The sequence below is a fragment of the Athalia rosae genome, chromosome 1 (genome assembly GCF_917208135.1).
Source record: "Athalia rosae chromosome 1, iyAthRosa1.1, whole genome shotgun sequence".
NCBI classification, from domain to species: Eukaryota; Metazoa; Arthropoda; class Insecta; order Hymenoptera; family Athaliidae; genus Athalia; species Athalia rosae.
Genome location: NC_064026.1, coordinates 16,392,788 through 16,417,257, shown reverse-complemented (window position 1 = coordinate 16,417,257; position 24,470 = coordinate 16,392,788). Strand labels below are relative to the sequence as shown.

At 38.3% G+C, this 24,470-nt stretch overlaps 2 protein-coding genes across 3 annotated transcripts; one reads left to right on the top strand and one right to left on the bottom strand.

Annotated features, from left to right (window-relative positions):
- Nucleotides 1-2,910, top strand: LOC105690524. The gene is made up of 2 exons (XM_012408342.4): nucleotides 1-506; nucleotides 660-2,910. The coding sequence occupies exon 2, from the start codon at nucleotides 660-662 to the stop codon at nucleotides 2,385-2,387; it is 1,728 nt and encodes a 575-aa protein (XP_012263765.2). The 5' UTR covers nucleotides 1-506; the 3' UTR covers nucleotides 2,388-2,910.
- LOC105690468 (mucin-17-like) lies at nucleotides 2,801-24,470 on the bottom strand. Of its 2 annotated transcripts, none has more exons than XM_025746953.2 (4): nucleotides 23,318-24,470; nucleotides 13,077-13,165; nucleotides 12,557-12,674; nucleotides 2,801-6,795 (listed from the first exon to the last, which is right to left on the bottom strand). In XM_025746953.2, the coding sequence occupies exons 2-4, from the start codon at nucleotides 13,156-13,158 to the stop codon at nucleotides 3,543-3,545; spliced, it is 3,453 nt and encodes a 1,150-aa protein (XP_025602738.2). In that variant the 5' UTR covers nucleotides 13,159-13,165; nucleotides 23,318-24,470; the 3' UTR covers nucleotides 2,801-3,542. The 2 variants fall into 2 exon arrangements, with proteins under 2 accessions (XP_025602738.2, XP_025602737.2); XM_025746952.2 differs by lacking the exon at nucleotides 23,318-24,470 and adding an exon at nucleotides 17,377-17,948.

Here is a 24,470-nt window from a genome sequence, read left to right as displayed (position 1 = left end):
CCCACAACTATCTCGGACCTTGAACAGTTAAGGTCATTACTCGGAGACCCAGTTTCGCTCGCTAGCTTTTGTTTATATAATTAAAAATCCTACGTGACAATCGAATCTTCAATTTCGCGCGATAGAAAGTCGCATATTCATCTCGTTGCATTCGATTTTATTTCCGCCTAACGATAGTGCAAGACGCGATTGTAGGATTTTTAGTTGCTACGGTTATACACGTTGCATTATTTTCAAATACGTACCGACTGACAGACCGATTGTGGGTGCTCGAATTTTTTTTGTTCCCGTTCGAAGTGCAGATCGTTGACAGTTTTGTGGAGAATAATTTGATGCATTTGTGCAGGGAAAATTTATTTTTAGTCATAATTAATTTGTAGGAATTTTTTCGAATCTATTCAAAATACCATCATGAGACACCTCTTGGGATAGTAAACTAGTTGCTGTTTTAGCAGTATTTTTCCTAAGCCACGTGATCGTGACAAGTGGAAAGAAATAGTGTAATCGTAAGTATCAAACTATCATATCGTTGGAAATTTGTTTACGTTTTAAAGTTGATTTTTATAGCTAAAAATGAAATACATTAGAAAACTGAATTTGTAAGTTGGATCATTGGGAATGAATAAAAGGAATGTTGAATGATTCGTGATTTATTCCAGATGTTGGCATTAAAAATAATCCCGACGTTACTTTTCATCGAAGTTATCGTGACTGGATCTCACGGTAACACGAGGTTTCTTACAAAAGTCAATAATAACGTGTCGACCCTTTTCAAAACAAAGAACGACAATTTTCGAATACCTCAGGAGCCGATCGCTGTTACAAAAAACCCTTTGGAACTGACGAAAAACACAAGATTCGAAAATGACGCGGTTAACATTGAAAAGAACTCGAAATTCGAACGCAAAAATATTCATGTAGAAACGTCGACGTTCAATCCGGACGTCCTCAACAAATTCCTCGAAGAGTACGCAGCGAAAATGAAAAGCACCACTGAAAACAATTACAAATATCCATTCACGGTTCTCGAACATCCCGTGGTACCATTTCAACTTGAAGTTAAAAAACCTGCAACAGAAGAATCTAAGGTCAATATGAAAAAAAATGCGACGCTCGAAACGACCGTGTCGAACGGTGGAAAAACGGAGCAAAATCGAGAGGGTGAAAATGCCAACGATACTTTGGAGAGGAACAAACAATGGGGAAACAATCCTTACGACGATCGCAACGGCTGGGTTACTCTCGAAGCGATTCCTTGGTCAAAGAGTAAAATATCTAAATGGCAAGCAAATAAGGACTCTCAAAAACCTTGGCCTGAAGATCAACCGTGGGACAAACCTCAAGGTTTAGGTAAACCCAGCTGGCTAGAGAGGCCCGCGTACGAGGAAAACGTTCCGTGGTTCGAAAAACCCAAACCGTACCACATGGAGAATACCGGAAGCCAAAAACCGTGGTACGATTCCGAAAGGCCGAAGCCCAGCAAACCGACGAGACCCTCGTATTTCGAAGACAACGGATTCGGAAGCAGGCCAAATTACGCCCAAAAATGGCCACCCGAAAAACCTTGGGATAAATACGGTGACTCGTTGAAAGAGTCGTCTGATATAATCACGGACGATAAGCCGGCAAATTTTCCGGCGGGAAATTGGGCAAAGCCCCAAATTTCCAAACCATCTCACAGTATCGATAGGTTTCCCGATATCAATCCCGACAATATCAACAATGACTGGAAAACACACGACTACAATTTTCCTCTCAAGTACGAAGAGTTGAACAACAGACCTTCAAATTTCCCGAAACCCTCCTCGACCTCGTTCAACAGACCGCATTTTTCTCACTATCAGTATTCCACCGATCATCCACCGTCGCATCCAGCCAACGGGGACGGGCAATGGGTACTGCTGTCGACCAACAGAGGTTACTCCAAGTCCAGACAAAGATCGATCAAAATCGCATCAACGAACGGCGAAGGTCAGAGCGCGGAAACTCTGAAAAATGATCGAGATCCATCTGTCGCGGTGATGACCTCCAAGCGCCAGGTCAGATTGACAGTTTTGCCCTCGGTGAATGGAACTAACACGACAACGTCACACGGCGGACTTTTAGAAGTGGAAAAAACTTTTAAAACGGTCGATCAAAGCCAACGGGAATATGAAAGGGAAAAACTTGCCACTGTACCGTCCGTTGTCGCCAAACGACCCATACGAAATACCCCGTCTAATCAACCTTCGAACTCTGCAGTTCTAGCGGCGGTTGGAGCTGGAATGTTACCAGCAACCATGGCCATGGTGATTCCCATGATGCTTGGTAGAAAAAAAAGATCCGTAAAAACTAATCACGTGGAAATCACCTTCGATGATAGATTAGCCGGACGGCTAAGCAACTAAAGAAAGTTCAAACGGTTACAAACGTAAAAATTAAGTGCCCAACTGCATCAATTGCTCAGGTTCGAACCTTTTTTGATGAAGTTGGTTTTTATTTTGTATCTACTAGTTTCGTTAGAAGAAGTATGTAGTTGTAGATTTTGTTGGTTCGTACTGTGTCATTGTTGTTCCATATGTTTCATTGTTAAATTATGAATAGCATTTCAGACTGTTGGTGATGATTAACTTAATATTTAATTTATTTTACATATGTATATGATCGTTTTCTATTGAATGTCGTAATCCGACTGATATACATATGTATATTATACGTAGTTACCAAGTATTAAAAAAGATATGTAGACCAAACACAAGTTTTAGTTTTACTAAATCAAAAACAAAAAAAAAAAAACCGTAATAATTAGATCGATACGGCATAAAGTTTTTTTGTTATATTTATTTACATAAAATGTACCGTGAAAGTACGTAATTGTTACAATAACTACAAAATATTTGTACATTTTAAAATAAATTATTAATAATCGTATAACTTTTCAACCTCAAAATATAATACTTCCTTTTTGAAAGTGAAGTGATGGAAAATCCGTCGTTATTACGCAATTTCTATACCTAAGTAACTTGAAAAGTAAGTACGTATGATAATTATGCTCACTGGTACAAAATTATACCGAAAATTTTTTTAAAACTTATACGAGTACTTATGAGAAGAGAGCTTGACGGGGCAATGATTTCGCGTCGCTGAATGATAAAAATCTGTTCGAATCATTTTTTCTCATTTTTTTTTTTTTTTCGTCGGTCAACGTGAATTTTTGAGCATCATCTTGTACTTGATCATTAGCTGTCTTGCGCTCACGATCAAATAAAATACCATCCAATGCCAACATCAAGTGTTTCCGATAGTTTTACGATGCCAAATAAAATATTTAATGAAAATTGAGCCTCGTAATTACTGATCGTGTATGGAACAAGAAATATCATCATAATACCTATGTCGACCAGATAATGATGCATTGCTGGTTTTTTTTTTTTTTTTTTTTTTTTTTTTTTTTTTACGCGTTAGCTAATTAGCTTACCTTCAATTAATTATTCATAATATGAGTGTGCCTCGACAGTCTGCGTTTATTCCCTCCGTTTAATTGCAAAGGAAGAAAAAAACGCTCATTCCTCACCGTTGATTCTTTTTTGAACTCCGCCCAAATAACGGGCAAAGCCTTCGCTCGCGTGTTTCAAAATCGTTAATCCCAATCTGAATTTAATCTCCGCGACCTTTTTAACGAAGTTAAATAGGTTGAATCCCTGTTCCGCTTCCTTTTCAGTTTTTTCGGTCGTCGTTGTCGAATCGTTAGATTCTGCGGTTGTCTCCTCAAGCTCTTGGCCCTCAGTTTGGATGGTATCGTCGGTTGAAATGTCTTTCGATTGAGGAGACGTTGTCGGATCTTCGGTAGGAGCAGCTGACGTTAAACTCGTAATTTCAAGTTTTTCAAATTGAGTTGTGGTTGTCGGAGAAGCCTCCATCGGTTTCACCGTAGATACCATAATTTTAGCGGTGTCTTTTAATTCGAATTCTATTTTAGCGGTAGTGATTTCGTGGAGTTGGGTGTTCGCTTCGTCACGTTTTTTATTAATCTTCTCTTCGTTGTCGATCGCGTTTGAAACTTTCTTGTCTTTTACCTTCCGATTTTCATCTTTATCCGGAATCATCGAGTCCAAGATACCAAATATTTCATTGCTCAAGTCCTCCTCTTTCTCCTCGACTTCCTGACTTCCGCTGTGTGGGATTACCTGGATAACGGATTCCCGTCGATACCTAGTGGGATAAAAGCGGAATAATTTCTCGTCGATCGATCGCTTAACTTTGAGAGCTCTCGGGCCATGTTCTACGGCGACAGCCGTAGGCGTAATTTCAATGGAATCGTAATTGACGCTACTTTTCAAGGACAAGGTTTCGGGTTGTCCGTAAGTTGGAAGCACCGGTACGTCGGCAGGAAGTTTTTGTAATTTGTGATTTTGATCCTGTTCGAACTGCGTTTGAATTATTTCTCCGCCATCGGCATAGGTCTGTGTTTTTTTACCGACGATGGGCGTCTCGTCGTATCCGTATTCCTTTGGCACATTGCCAACGACAAATTGACGATCGACGTCTCCTTCGTTCGACACCATGTAAGCGGATTGTTTTTGACGTTCGAAGTAATTCGAAGTCGTCGAAACTTCTGGATATTTGAATTCCGTGTTCCTGTACTCCAACTCGTAACTATTTTCAAATGGTTTATCGTACGTCGGTGCCGATGCCAAAGTGCTAGGAGAATACCTTTGATCGGTTTTCTTCGACAACCTCGCATCGGTGATTATAGGACTCCCCAATTTCTGATACCGATGATAATTGTTCTGCAGATCGTAATCCTTGAAACCCACACCGTATTTATCTTCATGATTCGTCATGCCCTGAATGACCTTGGAAAATACTTCCTCTTCGCTCTGACCATAGTTACCACCATACTCGCCGAGATTATATTTATAATTCGGTTCCACTTCGTAATTTCTACGCGCTATTCCTCCTCCAAAGGGGTACAGGAAGTAAGAGGCTAGTCCGAGACCTAAACCTACTAAAGAAACGACACCGAAGCTTGGCATGATTTCCCGGCTTAGGAAATTGTAAATTTGAGTACCAATCGGTTTCTGGACTTCCTTTTTTTTATTATTAGTTTTAATCACTGGCGTTGATTCTTTGGTTTCCGGCTCGACCTTAGATTCCTGGGCAGCGATTTCAGTGACATTTGATTCAGATATTACGGGGATTTCATTGCTTTCAGTTGTAGTTGCTGGCTGTTTACGTTTCCTATTTTTGTTTTTATTTTTCCTTCGCTTCTGCGAATTTCTTCTCGGTTTTTTCGTGGTTGTCGTTGTTAAAACCTCAGGTTCTTTCGTAGATGTTTCGAACGCAATTTTCGTTAGCTCTGGATTAAAATCGAACTTTACTTCAAACTGAGAGTTTTTTACCGCTTGAGAAATGCCTAGTTCGCTCGAATGATCGATCGCTTCTTCAGCAACCGGTTTTTCAATTTTCACTGCTGCCGCATCCGATTTAGTGGAATTCGCACTAACCCTAATTGATTCTTCAACTGGTTTTTTCAACTGCACCTTGAGGACATTATTCACCTTTGTCATCGACGGTTTAATTTGCATGGGAACTTCGAGGAGATCAGATCCCGTAAAATCTGTCTTAACGATCGTCGTAGTTTCCCTGGGTTGTGGCGTAGTTGTTTTTGTTTGTAGAACAGCGCCGATTTTCGGTGTTCCCGTTGGAATCGACTTCTTTGGTTTCGTTTGAAGCGGCGATTCTTCTGATTTGCTCTCATCCTTCGGCGTTGGGATCATTTGTATCGGTTTAAACGTTACTCTTTCAACTTTCGGCGTAGTAACGATTTCCTGTTTAGTTGGCAACGGTTTCACCGTCGTAGTGGTAGTTCTAGCTGAAAACTTCCCTCTGTTCGTATTTGGCTTGACTATTTTCTCGATTGGCTTCTGAGTTGTTGTCAACAAAACGGGGGCTCTTTGAGTCATTGGCTTTTGTGTCTCGACGATTTTTTTCGTTGTGGTCATTGACGTTCTTTCAGTAACAGGTGAGTTATTTGCTTCGACAGTGGCCACTGGAGTCTCAGCCACGGTCTTAGGAGTCGTTGGATTCGTCTGTACCGTTTGGGGTGCCAAAGTGTGACGGAGTAAAATTGGTTTCGGTGTGTTTTTAACAACAGGTTTTACTTGACTAGATGTCGTCACCTTAACAGTGGAATGAGGATTAGGAATTACCTTTTCAACAACCGCTGTCGGTTTTTGATCAACCTTCTGTTTAATTTCCACTCTCTGAATCGAAGCTGTTGGCTTCGTCGTAAATTTGTTCGTCATTTCGTGTACCTTGCTTTCTTTTTGCGTGGGCGTTGGGGTTGTGGTAGGTGGATTCAAAAGGATCCATGTCGATATTCCGCCAGAGGTGGTTGGTTGCTTTTTGTAAAGGCTTCCGTCTCGTCGCGATGACATTTCTCGTTCAAGTTCTTCATCGGTCAAAGCCATAGCTTGACCCGGATGACTGGTTTCGAAGTAACCAAATTTCGAATTCGTTGGTCTCCCGAAGCTGACACCAATTGACTCTAAAGAAGTTATCTCAGAATTGATCTCTTTTATCAAAAGATCCTTATCCTCGATCTTGAATTTTTCAACGCCGTCCGCCGACTTCTCGATTTTCGCAACGGTCACAAGTTTCTTTGTCTCACTGCTGTCCTTTTGGGAATCAGCCATCGACTTGGATGCTCCGTTGGGATCAGAAACGTTCAGTAACTGGGTCGCTACAGTCCTCATTGATAGTTTTATATCCGGTAGATTTTTTTCACCAGGTGCGGTGTTAAAAACCGGGACCCTGAAACCAGATAATTACATCAGTTTACCAAATTCAAGAAAGAAGTGAATAGGTCAGGGTTACAAGATGGAAAAATATAGATGGATAATTTTTTATTCCAATTTCATGATAAATAGACGTGTATATGTACATGTATATATATATGCATAAACGTTATTTCTTTTCCATTTTTATTTATGTTCCAGATTGGAATTATACATAAATGTTTTATCAATTCTCACGTATATTATAGTACACACTGGCTAATAGGTACTAAATTCATGATAATATGAAACATAAAAATTTCCTGTTCTGTATGGCAATCTACCACAGAATACGCATCAAAAAACAACCACAATACCTACATTAGGGTGGCGCAAAAAAACGACTATTTTTATTTTTTGCGTCTCTTATGGGAATATATCAGTTTATCATCATCAGCTTAAAAAAAAATGTTTAGGGGTCGCTCGAGATTTTTAAAAATTTTAAAAATTGTCAAAAGTCGATTTTTTAATTTTTTTCGTTAATCCATCATGTTCCAATTTGAAAATGATAGAGAATCCCAGGGTACGTGACCTGCATCTTAGACAACAGTAGGGTGTACGCTAATCATGCAAAGAAAAAGTTCACCGACTTAGACGATGTGAGATTGGCTGTCAAAATGCAGTTGGAATGTTCTTTCACAAACCCACCACCCCGAGATGTACTTCTGGATATAGCTAAAACGAAGAAAAATATTCCCCTACCTTTCATTAAGCCCAACAATGGACTACGTCTTCCACCTGATTGTTACTGCCTGGACTCAACAAATCACACGGTTAAAAATCCAACAAAAAAAATTGTCACCAATGCACTACCTACTATTGTAGGCAACAGTTTGAGCAGAGGTCAAACACGTCTGAAAATGGAACCTAACAAAACTGGTCCATCAATAGTGAAAAAACCAGGCACACTCGCCACTGTTGCTTGAACTCAAACTATTTAAATGCCGAAACCTGTCTTCAAATTTTCGACCGGTAAATATTCAGTATTCATTGTCAGTCATACTTCACTTGTATACGGAATGAAAAAACTCATAGATGAATTGGTTCCACACTTTTTAGTTTTGTGGAAAACCCCCCAACCTACTTGTCGTTTCCTGAACGTCTCCCTACAACACCCATGTCGTAAGGAAGTGTTTATTTACGTTTTGGAATGACTAATTGATATTATTCAACTACTGTTATAGGTTCTGCTGAAATTCCAGCAGTGAAGTCAGCAGTTGGAAAACCAAAAATTCAGATCTCCTCTAGTCAGCCTGTTCCCGTAATAAAAATGGAAACTGATTAATCAGCAAAGAGGAAAAGAGATGAAGAAGATTATGACGTTGATTGGAACAGCTTCATTGACAGATGTAGTGTCTGTACAAAATAGTCTGTAATCAAAGTTCATTGATTGACATGCAAGTTACTCGCGTCTAATTTTTCCATACAATGATTTGCAAGCTCATAATCAGTCGTACACAAATCGCATTCATAACTGAAGTAGTTAGGCACTACGCGATATGGTTTGATTGGCGCATTCGTCGTACGTAAATTGAACTAGGGATATTTTGCGCCAACTCAAATCATATCGCGTAGTGTCTAACTACTTCAGTTATGAATGAGGTTTGTGTACATAACCTAATAATTAGAAAATCCCCCCTACAAATGTCTTCTGTCTAACTCAAGAATTTACATGTATATTAGAAACACGTTCGGTATGCATCGCGTCTAAATTTTCTTTGTCTAATTTCAGCGGGGATAAGTTCACTTCTTACCAAGGAGGGTAAGACTTCCGAATAGCCCCCACCTCCGTTTTCAATGAAATTTGACAGGCTTATAATATGTACGAAATTAAGTTGGATCCATCGATTCAATTCAACGTTATGGCTGGTATGTTTTGAAAAAAAAAGTAAAAGTATAAGTAAAACATTCAAGTAAGGCAAGAGACCAACGAATTCAGACTTGAATTCGTTGCGATAGACCTTTTCATCACGAAAATTTTTTGTGCGCACGCGTCAGTATCAGCCATCTTTTTCGTACTATTTTTTGTAAATTCTATTTTATAAACTTTCCAAAACCCTGTCTTGAATACCGAAAAAAAAACAACAAATCATCAAGCATGTTACAGATTAAAGCGTTCGCGAAATTTGCAAAATCGAATATTTACAAATGAATTTACATTATTAATAAGAATAAAATTGTAAATGGATGGTAAACAAATGTCAAGTCTAACCTCTCAATTAGCTCACTTTTTTCCCTTTTTGCGGACACCCATGACATTTTAGCCACCTTTTCAATTGTTCACAATTATGAGCTTCAACCGACTCATAAACAAGTAAAGCACCACCATATGATGAAAAGGCCTATTACATCGGATTTGGGATGGGGAGGTAGGGAGGTGGGGTTTTGAAAAATTTCTTTTTATTATGCAAAAACAATCGAAGTCACTCACTTGTGTTTATTGTTGTACGTAAAATTATACTTCCGTTTAATTGTGAATTCAAACACGCGTCAACGATTCGATAGCTAAATATATGTATTTGATTGTACGTACCTCTCAGTATAAAAAATTAAGAAATTAAGAAAACACAATCAAAGTGCTGCGGCCGGTTGCCTGTGAAACTATCTAAACACATAAAGATATCCCTGTTGAAATCTACCTTTTTCTCTTCTTCCGTTTACTCTTCCATTCGTTCCAATTCGTGTAGCTATGAATCGATTGTCTTACAACTTCTTCAAGGTTCGGTCTAACCTTGATCGTGACCCAATGTGTTGCTCTACCAAAATTCAAAACACTTGGAAGAGCCCATGGAGCGAGAACTGCGGCAAGACCGAATAGTCCTGCAGCCGCAATAGCGAATGGCGATAGCGCTATGCCAATAAAACCGTAATTCAACGGATTTATCAAGGTGAAAAATGGAAGCATCGACGTCACCGATTCCATCAAACTGAACGGTATGAAATCCATCACATCATCATCGTCATCGTCGTCGTCATCGTCGTCACTTCCACCTGATCCAAGGAGTCCATCCGAACCTCCGTTTCCATCTTGGGAACCTAGATTTCCAATAGCGTCGGAAAGCTGATTATTAATCCCTGAAAGTGGATTGATACCACCAGGAAGTTGTAGTCCGGGGGTCCCACCGCCCGTTTCGGATACCGGAGCGTCCGCTGCGACACTTTCTGGACCAGCATCTGCCAGAAAATCGGCTGGGCCCGCGTCAGCCAAAGGTCCTTGAAGTGCATCGAGAGAAGGAGAACCAAGAGAACCACCACCTGGTACAGAATCATCTGCGACCCCAGCGCCGGTGGGGTCGTAAAATATTTCAGATTCAGGTTCATTTGCGGCATTTTGAGAGCCAACGTTGATCTGAGTCTGTTGGAACACCTCGAAAATCGACGTACCAGGTAATAACGGGCTCGGTTCAACTTCTCCCGGAATAGTCTGAGCAATTTGACCCTGATTAACTGGGTACTCTTGTGCTCCGACTCCCGTAGCAGAAGTTACGTAACTTCCACCCGGAACATTAAGATTTCCACCAATAGGATCGTATCCTTCATCACCACCTGGGTAGCGTTCACCGCTAGGTAATTCATAATTGTCTCCAGATATCGCCGGAGACTTGAAATTATTCGTGTTTAAAACGTGGGAGTTTAAAATGATGTTTAAATCGGAGCATCCTTCTTTTGATTGTAAAGTATTGCTTATCTGGGTGTAGGAGTCGATTTTTATCGTCGGACAACCGCCGGTATCTTCGTATGTAACTTCTGGTACTTTTTGAACCGGAACTAGCACATATTCCGAATTACCTTCTCCACCCTTATCTACCTGCATCGTGAAGCTCATGTGGACGTTTGGTTGCAACGTTGACGAAGAGTTTTTTTCACTCACCGTAGATGCATTAGAGTCTAATGATGGACTGGAATCTTCCATTTTGGTTGAAGTAACATTGGGACGCTTTACGCCAGTGTTTAAAATGTGTATCGTAATATCTTGCGACACTTCCGATCGTACAGGAGTAAAATGCGGCCGGGCAACGGATAATTCTGGTACATAACCACCAGGACTGTTTTGATAATCGTGCAACGTTTCGTAGCTTTCATTTGACTCGATCACCGTTGGCCCCGTTACGTCTAATTCGGAAAAGTTATCCACTGTTGCTTCCAAGTTTGGGTTCTCAAAGATTGGTTGATCATACCGATCGCTGACATAATCCTGAGTAATATCTGCATGGGACATGTTTTTTTCGAAACTAGTTTCGTCTACGTAATCGTGTTTATTCATTCCCTGATTTTCGTTATAAACAAAATGCAAAGATTCGTTCGGATGGAGATTATCAGAAGTCACTTCGTATCTATGCGAGTCAAATTGAACGTTCACGTTTGTGTGGTTTGAGGAAAATGACGAAATTTTCTTCCACGGATCAGAATTTTGTACGGGGGAAGGGTCAGAATTTCCATGGGGTTTGGGATGGTAAATAGGTACCAACTCAGGTTCATCATACTCCGAGGACTCTGGAGTAGGCAATGAATGTTCGAAAATCAAAATGGAAGGTGTTGGTTCAGGTTTTTTCTCAAAATTGTTGTTAAGAATATTAAAATGATGCGAATACTCCGTATCACCTGAATAATCATTGACTTCATGCGGATCCGAATCACCCACTTGGTGGTAATAGGAAGTATATTTCTCGTAGTTGATTAAATCTTCGTCGTTTTCTACGGCACCAGTCGGCCAATTCTTCAAGCTTGGATACGGTGCATTTTGACTTAAAGACTGTTTCCGTTTAGTAATTTTGATCGGTAATGATAATACTTGACCGGAAGTCTTGTAATTCGCACCTTTTACGAACAAATCGGTCAATGGTTTTTTGACACCCGTTTTGATCCTCATTGGGAGACGGATAGAATTATTTTTATCGCTTAGTCGTTCAAAGGATCCTAGATTTTTATTTAAAATACTACCGTCATGGTTGCTTTCCGTATCGAAATTATCCGGGTTTAGTCTCAACACGGGATGTTGATAATTTTCAAAATTGTGGCCATTGTTTACATTTTTCGGGTTTTTATCGGGCGGTTTAATGTTAACGACATTTCTTATTTTCTCCGTCCTGAAGTTGGAGCGTTCTTTACTTTGCATAATCGACTGATCGCTGTTACTAATCTGTGGTGGCAAGCTGGTTAGCAATTTAATCACGTTGATAGCTGGGTTATTCATAGTAATAGTTTTCTTTGGAAATGAATTAGAGTCTACGTTTGAAGAATTTCCAGACACGTCTAGCCCTGGCTTAGTCTCATTATCATTTCGAGAGTTTTTCTCGTCTGATAAACTTTCATCGCCAAAACGCAGAACATTAAAACCTACTTTCTGCGAATTTAACTCAATGTCCATCGCAACCTCAGGGTCAATTACCCGTCGAGTCTCTTTTTTTACGCCTACCTTGTCGTTGTTTTTTGAATTGATCGTTCGCTTCGAAAGTTCGTCAACTTTGATCCTATTAGTCACCTCACTAATCGAGAGTTTGACGTCGCTATTCGAATTTGTACCTTTAATAGATGGTTTTTCATTTAACAATTGTGCAATATCCTGCGGTCTCGATAAGACAAGTGCTTCGGAACTTGATGCTCCTTTGCATGATTTCTCGTCGTTCTTATCGCTAGTTTTTCGATTGCCAAGAATATTTACTACATAATCTTCGTGAAGAACATTATTTAGGAAAAAGATATTTCTGCGCACAATCGGGCGAGCTTCTTCCCTATACCTGCTATTGTCTTCAATAATTCGAGGCAGTTCCTTCGATGCTGGTTTCCGCGACAAGGTTTCCGGTCCTCCGGCATCCTTTACTTCTGCTTTCGACTGAACACGGGCCGTTGAGACATCTGAAAAAGAAAAATTCACATTTTAGCAATATTGTAGGAAACAAAATCCCTAAAGAATTTCCTAGCTATTCGTCAACGTTACCTTTATCATGTTAATAAAAAGAGAAAGAAAAAAAGCCTATTACGGAATTTACGCTTGAGCAACTCGCTTACGATGAGCGTGCTCGATAAAACGTTTTCGAAATACTGGCAAACTGCGTGCAGTTTGAGCTGATACCTCTGATTAACGGCACGATGTGTATTTTCTATTGTTTCAACATACGTTATATCGCTATTCGTCATAACTCATTTCTATTTAAAAGCTACAACTTTTACTGTCTATGGTCATTCCATGTTCACCATGTAATCGGCTAAAATAGTATATTATTAGGAGAGAGTTTACAATTATATTGCCGCACTCACCAATTTGTTGAGGTCTTCCGTAGACAACCGATCCTGCAAGCAGCAAAATCGCCACTACAACTTTTGATAATTTCAACCGCATTTTGACACTGAAACAAAAAAAAGTCCAAGGAGATTAGAAAAATTGATGAGAGCACCTGATCGTTTTATGTATGTGGTCCGATCTCTTTCGTAAGAAAATGTACTTAAACATCGAAGTGTAGAACCGATTAATTTGACAACCCCCTGACAAAGGGAAATCGAAGGACGCGCGGTCGCCGCAAAATTTCCGAAGCAAATCAAACAAATGACGCGCGTTCACGCCGTCCTTAACCTGACGCGAATTTTTTACTGCCGCTTTGCATAACATCTTTATTTGATGAGCGTAGTTTTCGTACCTCTACATATAAATACATACAGGGTGTTCCATTCTAAGTGAGCCATTTTGATTGCTCGAAAGGATGAGGTCGTACAAAGAAACTTTTCAAACAAAAGTTGTAGGGTTCAAAGGAGGACAAAACTTGACGCTAATCAATTTTTTTTCAAACGATCTTGAAGGGTTAGATTAAGGTCACCCTGGTTCTTCCCTATGGAATGACATTTTTTTCCCTAGAATCTGAAAAAAAATCGAATTTTGCAACAAAAAGTCCTTACACTTTTTTGACCGGCACCAACTGAGTACCCATTGACTTTAGACCATGTGTGTGTAAGAACTTTTTGGTGCAGAATTTGATCCTTTTTCAGATTTTGAATAAAAAAAATACGTCATTCCATTTGAAAAAACCAAACTGACCTTGATTTAACGTTTTTAAGGTAATTTGAAAAAAAATTGATTAGCGTCAAGTGATGTTCCCCTTTGAACCCTACAACTTTTGTATGAAAAGTTTTCTTGTACGACCTCATCAAGATCGTTCACTTAGAATGGGACACCGTGTGTAGGTGTGCTGTTGTACATAAATATAAATTTGTCCGGGAGATTCGAATCATCGAGTCGATGAAAGTGAGTATTTTACGCGTTGCGTCGATCAAGTTGGTATGCCAGAGGAGGACGCGCGAGCTAGTCGTTAATTAAGCACATACGTTCGATGGATGTAAAGCGGTGAATTTACGTGCGATTTCCATCAAAAAATAAGAGAACGCAGATATTTCACACTTGGCGCCTTCTATTATCTGAACGCATGATGCACCTTCATTGAATCAATTCGACAACGTAACTCAAGCGGTTGGAATGAATCCATAAATTATCGGACTTCTGCAGTTGGAAGCGATTCAAATTTTCTAGCTTTTATCAAACAGAGATCGTTTAAAAAATTGCTCATTCATGTTCCAGATTCAGTTTCCCGCAAAGATAATATCGGCAACTGGTTATTACAGATACAGAAGTTTACCGAGGGGCTGGCGTCGGAAAATAAATTTACTACCGATTACCGAGAAGTTGGAATTGAAAAAAAAAAATAAACCATCGTCGAGAATTTCAAAGAGCATTGAACGGTAAACCCTCTTCCTCTTCGTAGTTTGTAACGGGGCTAAAAACGTTGCAAGACTTGAAAACGATACGATTTCGTTCAGTCTCCCATTACTTTTATTTTTGATCGTTCACAAGATGGAACGACCTCGTGAAAAAAATTGAAAAAAATCCGATAGCTGATACCTAGTACTCAGGAGCAGTGTTTTTCAAAAAGTTTTTCTTATGAATCTTCGTGCCTTTTTCAACCAAAACAACAACAGTTTTCTTGAAGAGACTGAAGTACAGAGCCAATTTCTGTGAACGCAGATATATTTTTCTTCCGAAAATTTAGCCGCTTATAGAAATACTACTCGAAAAAAATATCCTTACACCAAAGTTTGTGCGAACGTAATTCATTTTTTTCTTTTACAACTATTGCTTGCGATGAGCAAAAATTTCGGGGATTCCGAAAACTTTTTCTTTCTGACGAAGTCTAGCTATATCTATGTACGATAGTCGATTTTTCTTTTGAATTTTCCTTGAGTATGATGTCTCGAAAACATCAACTGAAAATCTCAAGAGAATCCGATCAATAGTTTTTGAGATATCCTACAATTACCGAAGGGTTGTGTAACCCTTTGTCTTAATTCAAAAGGCACTGGACGGATTTGAATAAAATTTATACAGCTTATTGAAAGCACGAAGAACCATAAGCTGGTCGAAGGATTTCATTTTTTATTAAAATCTACATTTTTTTGCAAACAATACAGGACATCTTTCCGGAAGTAAATGAAACGCCATTCTGTTGATTAAAAAAAAAAAGCTTAAATCAGTCTCTAGATTGACTATTAAAGTAATGATTCTTTTTGTTTGATTGATTCCAAATAAACCAGTAAGATGTTACGATAGTTGACCACAAAGCACGACTTTGTGGGACGGGGTCCGAAAAATATGACGATAACTTGATCCAAAATAAATTTTTTTTATTTTTATTTTCGTAAGACAAAGTTGAAACGTATTATAATGACTCGGTATTATTTGTTTTATGAAATGAATAGAACTACTGTGAAAAAAAGTTATTCGAAATATTCATTTCTTCCACGCCGCTGACTACCCCTAACCCCTCAAGCGCCAATTTACGTTATAGGGGAAAGTAAAAAGGTGAATATTTGGCTTCCGTGTATCGTTTTCTTATTATCGCATCTCCTCATTATAATACCGTTACCGATATCGTGAGGTACGTAATTATATGTATGATACGTATACCAAATGTGTTTACACTCATTTTATAGACTCGACGACAACTTTTCGGTTAAGAAATTCTTCACGTCACGTAATGTGCTGTAATCCAGTCAAAACAAAGTATAAACTAATAAGAAAAAAAAAGCGCAACATGGATCTCACTCCAAATTACTTTTATAAAATTTGAGACAAAGAAAAGAGGATTTATTACTCGATTTGTGACACCTTCGACGGTGACGCAATTCGTTATACATACAAACGAATAAGCGGAAGGAGCAATAACATTTCGTAAAACGAGTGCAGACGATAAACCGTTGTATTTTCGCTCATATTTGTGTCTTCTAACGGTACCTGCTACGCCAGCTATAGAGAGTCCAAGAGACGTATGTAAATATACATATATACAACTCAAGGATGCCCGTAAAGAAATGTCCGACACCGGCTTCTTCTTTGCATGTGTGAAATGCCATGTGAATTCGCTACGGAAGCTTTAATAGCCTAGAACTGGAACGACGGACGTAGGTATGCGCTGCATTTGTATCGTACCCATAAGAAGTAGCCAAGTTCACGGTTCGATGATCTTTCAATTAATATATCGACAACAATCGTATACCTGTAGCGATCTACTTAGCGGTTGTAGATCGTAATAATTCTTTCCGCTTGTTCGTATAAAAAATCAGGTGCATATATCGCGTACGTTATTTTGCGACTAAAGCTGCGTATCAAAAATATTCATCATGGATGAGAAACACTCGAAATTACGCAGCTACATATCGTTACATGTCTGGGGTAATAAGTGTCCTTGCAGGTTCGGGGGTTTGATTCCGACGATAATCGTGGACTAGACATAATCGCGCGATTATATTCCATGGATATATTTGTAGTAATTATTTTATGCAGATTACATTACATGTGAAGAAATAATACCTTAAATGGTACGGAACGAGTACGTCACATAGGTATGTGAATACATGAATGAGGATCGCGAATGCTTGATATTAACCTGAGTTGAAGGCTTCGCAAACCCTTTTTGAGCTACTTTTGGAAAAACAGGTTTTAGCGAGAGTCGATTGCACAAAACAAAAGACTACTTACACGTACTATATCGTAATAGCCCGCGCTTGCCGCGCCCCTCGAAATAACTACGTTATATGCACTACGAGACGAGTTTAGGCATCTAGTCACGAATCCTGCCAGGGCTAAACAAAATCCTTGTACAAATATACAACTATAAAAAAAAAAGAAATCGTTTCGTAATTCTCTTACACAATGGAGGGAAGATATCTGATCGAAATCGCTAGTATAACCGGATTTTTTCGATCACATTTACGTACCCTCTATGTGTCTTCTCACCGTCATCGCTTTCGATTCGCGAAAATATTGAAAACAAAGACAGTGCGATGCGATTGACAAAAAAAAAAAAAAAGACAAATACGAAGAGATTCAAAAATTGAAAAAAATCACGTTGGGTGATAATAACGTACAATTTGAAATGAAAAAGCTTGCGCTTGCACTCTCCGTTTGTATACCGAAATGATAACGTGTGTGTTTTTCAACTGACTGTAATAGATTTCGAGTCGGTTTGCCTGTACGATTAATGCATAAGTTTGTATATTGGCATTGTTTTCTTACCTATAAAAATTTTAAGCAGGTTCTCAAGCAATCATTTAATCACTTTATAATTCACTGCTTCTAAATAAAAAAAAAATTACGACAACCCGATTTTGATACTTTCTCTTTTTAGAAAATAAAAACAACCCCTAATCAGAAAATTATCTGCAGTCTAGGTAAAATCTTATCCTACTAAAAATTAGCCTGTCTCGGTCTTGAGACCGGACGGTGAATAGCAAAAAAAAATAAAAATAATAAAAATAATAAAACGATCGAAAAGAAATGCTAAAAATGAAACAAGCGGTTCATAAACAGGCGAGAGGTGTACGACCCGAAATACAACGTGTTCCAAACAAGAACCGATCGGGTGGGTATATTGATTATCAATTTCCGATCGAGAATTATCGACTGAAAAGATTCTCTACGATCGCGTTCCGATGCTATAACTTGAATAGAAACGGCGGAGTCTCACGGGAAAAAAAACACTAGAATCTGATGCACACGTAGGACGATCGTTACGTCTTTTGATTCAACGGCTGACTGGGTCTCGACTGTGACAGAGGCTACTCCACAACCTGCTCGGCCGCGCGATGTTTCTGGTGAACGCGAAGAGTCCGAACTTGAACCGTTATTCCTTGTACTGCTTCGACTTCGAGTTGAACAACCTCTACCCTCGTATGCTAAGCAGCGGCTACCTGGGCCGAGAGGGTCCAGAGGGAAGCCGCGAGGAGTGAGGCATACCCGACTCGCAAGAACAAAAACAAAGAAAAAAAAAAACAAAACGGAACAGAAAAAGGAAAATGAAGGGCAAGATATATGGAACTGTGCTGAGACCTTGAACCAGTGTTACAGATGATCACGAATCCGGAGAATTACTGGAAGAGCAGAATTATTTTGATCGATTCGTATGTTTTACAACGAAAAGTCCCACTGTTTCTTTTTTTCCTATAATTACCAGAAAAATATTTAACAAATTGATTCCATGTTAATCCCATAAAGAGTATTTTCTTGATTGATTGTTTCGTAGTTTTTGTTAAAGTAACAAGATGGGCGGAGGCTGGAAGGGGTGAAACTATGAAATGTCAAAGGCCGAAAAATGCGAATGTAAATATCGAATGTCTTGATGACTTTGAAACCCCGTTTCGTATGCGAATTCTAATCGAATAAGTGAATATTGATTGACAATTTATGCGAGAGTAAAAAATAAAAGAAAAAAAAAAAACTCATCTATAAGAATTCAATTATTCGGAGTAACGTTATATTCGTAGTTAATGTAACCTGTGCATAAATATGCACATAGCGGGATTAACCTGAACGGTAATATTACGATACTGTTGCCACGGTGGCGAAAAACTTTTTAAAAAACCAACATCATGGGCGATCCTCAAGTATGAAGATAAGTTGTTCATTTAAATTATTACGTTAAATTACAGTTAATTCTGCCGACATTCTCGAGATATTACTATTCGTCTAATGTCAGTCAAGGTTAATATGAATACAGAAATAAAATAAAAAAAAAAAAGAATTCGATAAAAAATGAAACTGTATATGGTACACATTTATGTATACCTATATATACGTAGCACATGACGCGCGTAATGCATGACCGTTCACCGCGAGAAACGGTGTAATGAAAATTGATAAAAAAAAAAAGAGTACGAAATTTATTAATATCAATGAGTAAACTAGACTGTACGAAAAGTTATAATAAATATGTCAACGAAGCGTGCGCTTGAGAGATGCACAGTTATTTTAATATACTCGAAATTACGAGACTCGAGTCGAGCAAAAATAAAAGCCAGCAACAGCTAGGCGCTAATTGCTATAACTTCTTGTAGTAGTCGTTTGTTTACATTTCTCCACGGCAATTATCTAGATGTAATCGTGTAATTACTTGATTTGGTTTGATTTCGATCAAGCCTGGCGCTCAACGGCAGGCAACCAAACATACCGAGGCGTAAACGCTGGGACACACGGTATGTATGTAAATACGTACGTGCGTATGTGATCAATTTGTTGTCCAACGATATCTCGAGAACGAGTCGGCCGATTTTGATGAACTTTGTTTCAATCGACGCGTGTCTTACGCACTTAGAACTGACAAGATTCTGATTCTGATCGGTACAGTAGTTTTCTAATTAATCAACTAAAAAAATTTTCAAAAATAAAACGAAATTGCAGGTGATATCTTCCGAACGGATGAACGGATTCGAATGAAAATCGATACCGCTAGGTTTTTTGGGTCGCTGATTACAAACATTGAGTAAAATTGGCAAAATATAAATTTTACGTAGTGAATATGCTAAAAAAAGATATTCGTATTCCGATGAAAACTGTGACTCTCGAGTTTTTTATTCCTATGACCCCCACCCCTTTCTATGAGTACATCAACTACGTGCGAAAAGTGGTGTACGCATTTTACGATCTTAACGGATTTCGACGAAAATGAATATCTGGAGGTTTTCCGAGCCACCGAAAACAAACCTGAGGTAAGAATCGCGAAATTAATAACAGGAAATGCTCACTGGCAGCATAGCGAATCTCAAAGTATTCGGATTTCGATTGATAATGCGAGCACCAGATTTTACCGGTCACTGTCCACTTATTGAACAATAATTTGAAAAAAGAATTGTAACGACGAATTATGATATTGTTTCAAGCACAAATAACGGGAAGTTTAAAGGCTGCCTCACAGTCAGTCTAAACCCCCTTGTTTAATTACCTATTCTTATTTACCACGCGTACAAAACAATCAATATCCGATGCATTCGGTATTCGTTTGCTGATTGGTCGCATCATTGATTTATTCTATCGTTATTGAATTCGACTATCGTTTTGCTTTCTGGTGAATGAAACATCTCAAAGGGTACAGCGATTGGACTTGAGAGGGATGTCTCTGGAAGTGATTTGAAAAAAGTGATGTTACAATTTACTCTGATCTAGTTTCATCGAAGCTTTCGCCTACGCGATGCGTTTTTTTTACACGTTAAATCCGTGCAAGAGATTGACGCATGAGAGTCAATGCATGAACGAAAAAAAAAAAAATATATTTTCCCGGATTTTGAGACGCATTGATCGCTAAACTTTAACATGAGTTTATTTGGTTGTGATGTCCTCATTAAAGCTTCTGTACAAAAATTCAAAACGACATGATTTTTAACAGTTTTCTGTTGATTTTTATTCTCGACGTTACGATATTACTTGAGACAAGACAATAGATACACCGATTCCTATATTGTTTCTCAGTGGTACTTCATATCAATGCTGACGTCTGAAACACTTTTTTTTGTTTTCAAAGTTCAGATTTATTCACCAGACATTTCTATTCATCCGGAAATCGATGAATATCAGAAAACTCTCGGACGATTATCACCTCACAATCACACTCAATTTTCTTCGATAATTTTTCGACGGCGTATTGTTAAAAAGAATTCTAGAATTCAAAAAATCAAATATTTCAAATAGTTTTTGCAATTTTTAAACACCAAAAAATTGTGTTCTTAATTTCTTTGAAAGAAATTTCCAAGTTTTTAATTTTTCAAAAGTTTAAAAATTTTTTTCATCTCAAATTACATAAAAAATGGGGTAATTTTTTATGGAAATTGGTAAAATAAAATTTTCGGAATTTTCGAGCGGGGCCCACGCTATTTTTGGCTCTGACAAATCGACGAATGAACATTTCTTGATTTTCTTTTTCAAATTGTTCATTTTCTATAAACCTTAAAAATGATTATTTATCCATTCTCAATAATTGAAAATCTCATGTTTCCTGGTCTTTTTTCTCTCATGAATCCACCGTAAAGAATAAAAAAAAAATAAATAAATAAATAAAAAATGTTAATATTTCGATTTTTCATAATTGAAAATAGGTTGGACACCACTTCCAAATAACTACTCCATCTTTTCTTTCTGTTTCCTTGTGACCATAAGCTATAGATATTAGAACATTGACGAGCGAGAAGAACTAAAATTCGAGTTTTTTTTTTGTTCAGAGGTACGCGTTGAACTAGAACGTATGATTCCCATAATCTCAGAAGACCTCAGAGTAGTATTAAAGTCCCTAAAAAAAAAAAAAACGGTTGCATTATTCGGTGAACTCAGATCACCGAAATTACGTGTGTAGCAAAACCTACTAGTTGGCCAGCATTTAAGGAAGAATAAAAACATTCGGTGTATCAGATCGCACTATACCATTATTGGCAATGAGACAAAGAATAATGTGGGACATAGCGGAACTTTCTTAGTGATTGTCTCACCTACTAGGACAACATTTCGTGTGTACATATAATTACGTCTCGACCGTTCCACAAAAGGGAAACACACTAGCTTCAGGAATGTTCGATGGAAAAAAAATTCTCAGTACATACTCCTATTAAAAATAATTGAATTGAAATAAAAAGCGGAACAAATAATCATCTTGTAGAACGTTAAAAAATTTCATCTAAAACTAATGGCCGAACTGGATGTTGCGATGAATCGTGAATTCCATTCGAATTATATTCTTTGGTAATTTGAGACAGGTAAGTGTATGTTCATACAATTGAATTAACTTTGAGGGAACCAATGAGTAGAAATTACTCATTGATTTATGGTAAAATGAACTTACGGAGAGATTTACTATCAATACACAACGCAAGTGAAAATCAACTATACTGTACACCGGTTCTCAGCTCAACTTAATTTTCTTAATCTTTCAAATAAACAAACAGAAAGTGGTTCTTTGTTGACGCCGGGATGGTACTTACAGACCGAGTTGTCAACTACGGTGTTTAGTAATGAAAACTGGTTCTCGGCGCATTCTTCGGCTGTCATTATTCGATCGGTTTTGACGACACGAAGAGTAATTATTTCTCACGATTGAATCCCGCCGATGGAAAAAAAAACTTATTTCAACTTGTTCGTCCTTGAACGAAGGAATAACAAATATGTATATGATGTTATAACATCCATTACGGCAATTGAAATAACAAAACGCGAGCGTAACGCTTCTTTTTTATTACAATTTCACGTTTACGCAATGGCGAATCAAATTATACACCTTGATTGCCAGAAACGCCAATGGCAGTCTCAAAATTTCATCGAAATAACAAAGATGAGTTTTTTTTTTGTTTTTTTGTACCAGTTGCTAGGGTTGCTGTAGTGAATTAACCGTTTTACACTTATAGTGCCTATTTTGAACAAGTGAATGCCCTAAAGGTAAACAGTTTTTTTTATCAGTTTTATTTCGTTTTCTCTTTTTTTCCTCTGCGTTCACCGACCTATCTACACGAACTTTTTTCGCGTCAGAATCTAGTTCGAATACTTTGAATGTTGGTTATAATGTACTTGTACTTGTGTCATCGTGATCAAGCGGTGCCTCGGCACCCAACGAACAATGGGTTGCCGTAAAGAATTCGGTACAACTATACGCCATTCATAACGGTCCTGTAACGCTTTATCAGGAAATCCTGTCCTAGGAGCACGTAATCGTTGACCTGATTTATAGTTATGGGTTAACGACGGAACACCGTGTTGCGGACTTCCCATTAAACAAAATTATCGATCTGGAATAGTGTGCAGGCGCGTCTATCTGCACGATCTGAGCATCGATATATGCGGCCTCAAATGGGACTCACTCCGCCGCGACGACGTGAATTATTTGTACAGTTTAAAGTCATCCTTGATCGATGACAAGATAAAAACGCGGTAGTTTTTTAGATTCCTTTCTATTTTTAGTTCGACCGAGTCGATTCTGGAATTCAAATCTAAAATTGTCGGGAGTCGTAGAGAAAAAAAAAACAAAGGAAAAAACTAAGCGAACACGTCCCAAGCAGCAATTAACAGTCGTTGAAATCAATAACAATTTCATACGAGACTTGATTTATGATGTTTAAATACGCTTGTCTTTATTTTATTTTCTTTTGTTTCTTTAACTCCGATCTATTAGGAGGCAGAAATTTTCCTCCCAGCAATATCCTCCTACCTGCGTTAGCGTACGGTTCTCACTTCCGGATCGCCCAATTTGGAAGAAATTATCATGGCAATGGAATGATAACGACGTTGTTTGTTTTCCCTCAATCATATTCTTTGGCCTTGGATCGACATCCGATCCCCATTTTGTAATAGCCAGATCAGTTCACGTTTTGATTATATTATATCGAATAAATCGGCATTGATTCTCCTTATTCATAGAGCAAATTTTTTCGATCTTTATTCTCTTTTTTAATGTTCGTTCTTTCCTCTGATGCGTGACGAGAAAGCAGCGTCACGATGAAATTCTGCAGTGTTTCTGATTCGTTCGATCAAAATTGTGTATTCCAATCACGGTCAGAAGTCGTTAACCTTCAGCGACCTTGGCTTAGAACTTGATCTGCAGAACATTGATGCTCATCGACGAACAATATATCTTCATTAAAACACCTGCGTACGCGAGAAATTAATGATTCACGTTGCACGATGCAATAATTTTTTGTCCGCTTGAAATCTATTTTTTTTTTTTTCTAAATATACGCACTACAGCTGCGAATTAACCGCGTATCGCATAGTTTCAGTCGACCTCTTCGTAGTTTATTTTTGTTTTGTCTCTTTCCTGTTGATCGCCGTCCTTTTTCTTCGAGGTACTACTTTTCTTCTCGATGGTCTCACAATCGGTTAAATTTAGACATCTCTTGAGGGTCAGTTGTTGATGGACGATTATTCTGAATTCCCAATAGTTTTTTGGATTCTTCTTTCTGAAGACGCGTCCCAGCCTCCGTTCGTGAATTTATGATTAAATCCAATCAGAAGAAAATTAATGACGAGTTTATCATTATGACTTGTCGCGGTGATGAATTTCGATTCGTAAATGTTGCACCTCGTGTTGTTGAGATTTCAACTCCTCGCAGCACCAGATTAGGAGCTAGACTGTGATTTGGAAATCGGTGGTTCTTCAAAAATGTTAACGGTTCATCGGTATAGCTGACTTCGATGTATGAAAATATATTCGGAGTAATCTCGTTTTAAATAATGATAGAGAGGCCTGAATACATAAATATAAATAATTCTTCGTCACTTGTGACTGACGCTTTCGCAACGTATAGTCTATATAATGTAACACAAATCTGATTCGGATGTGAATAGTTTAATGATATTTGAGT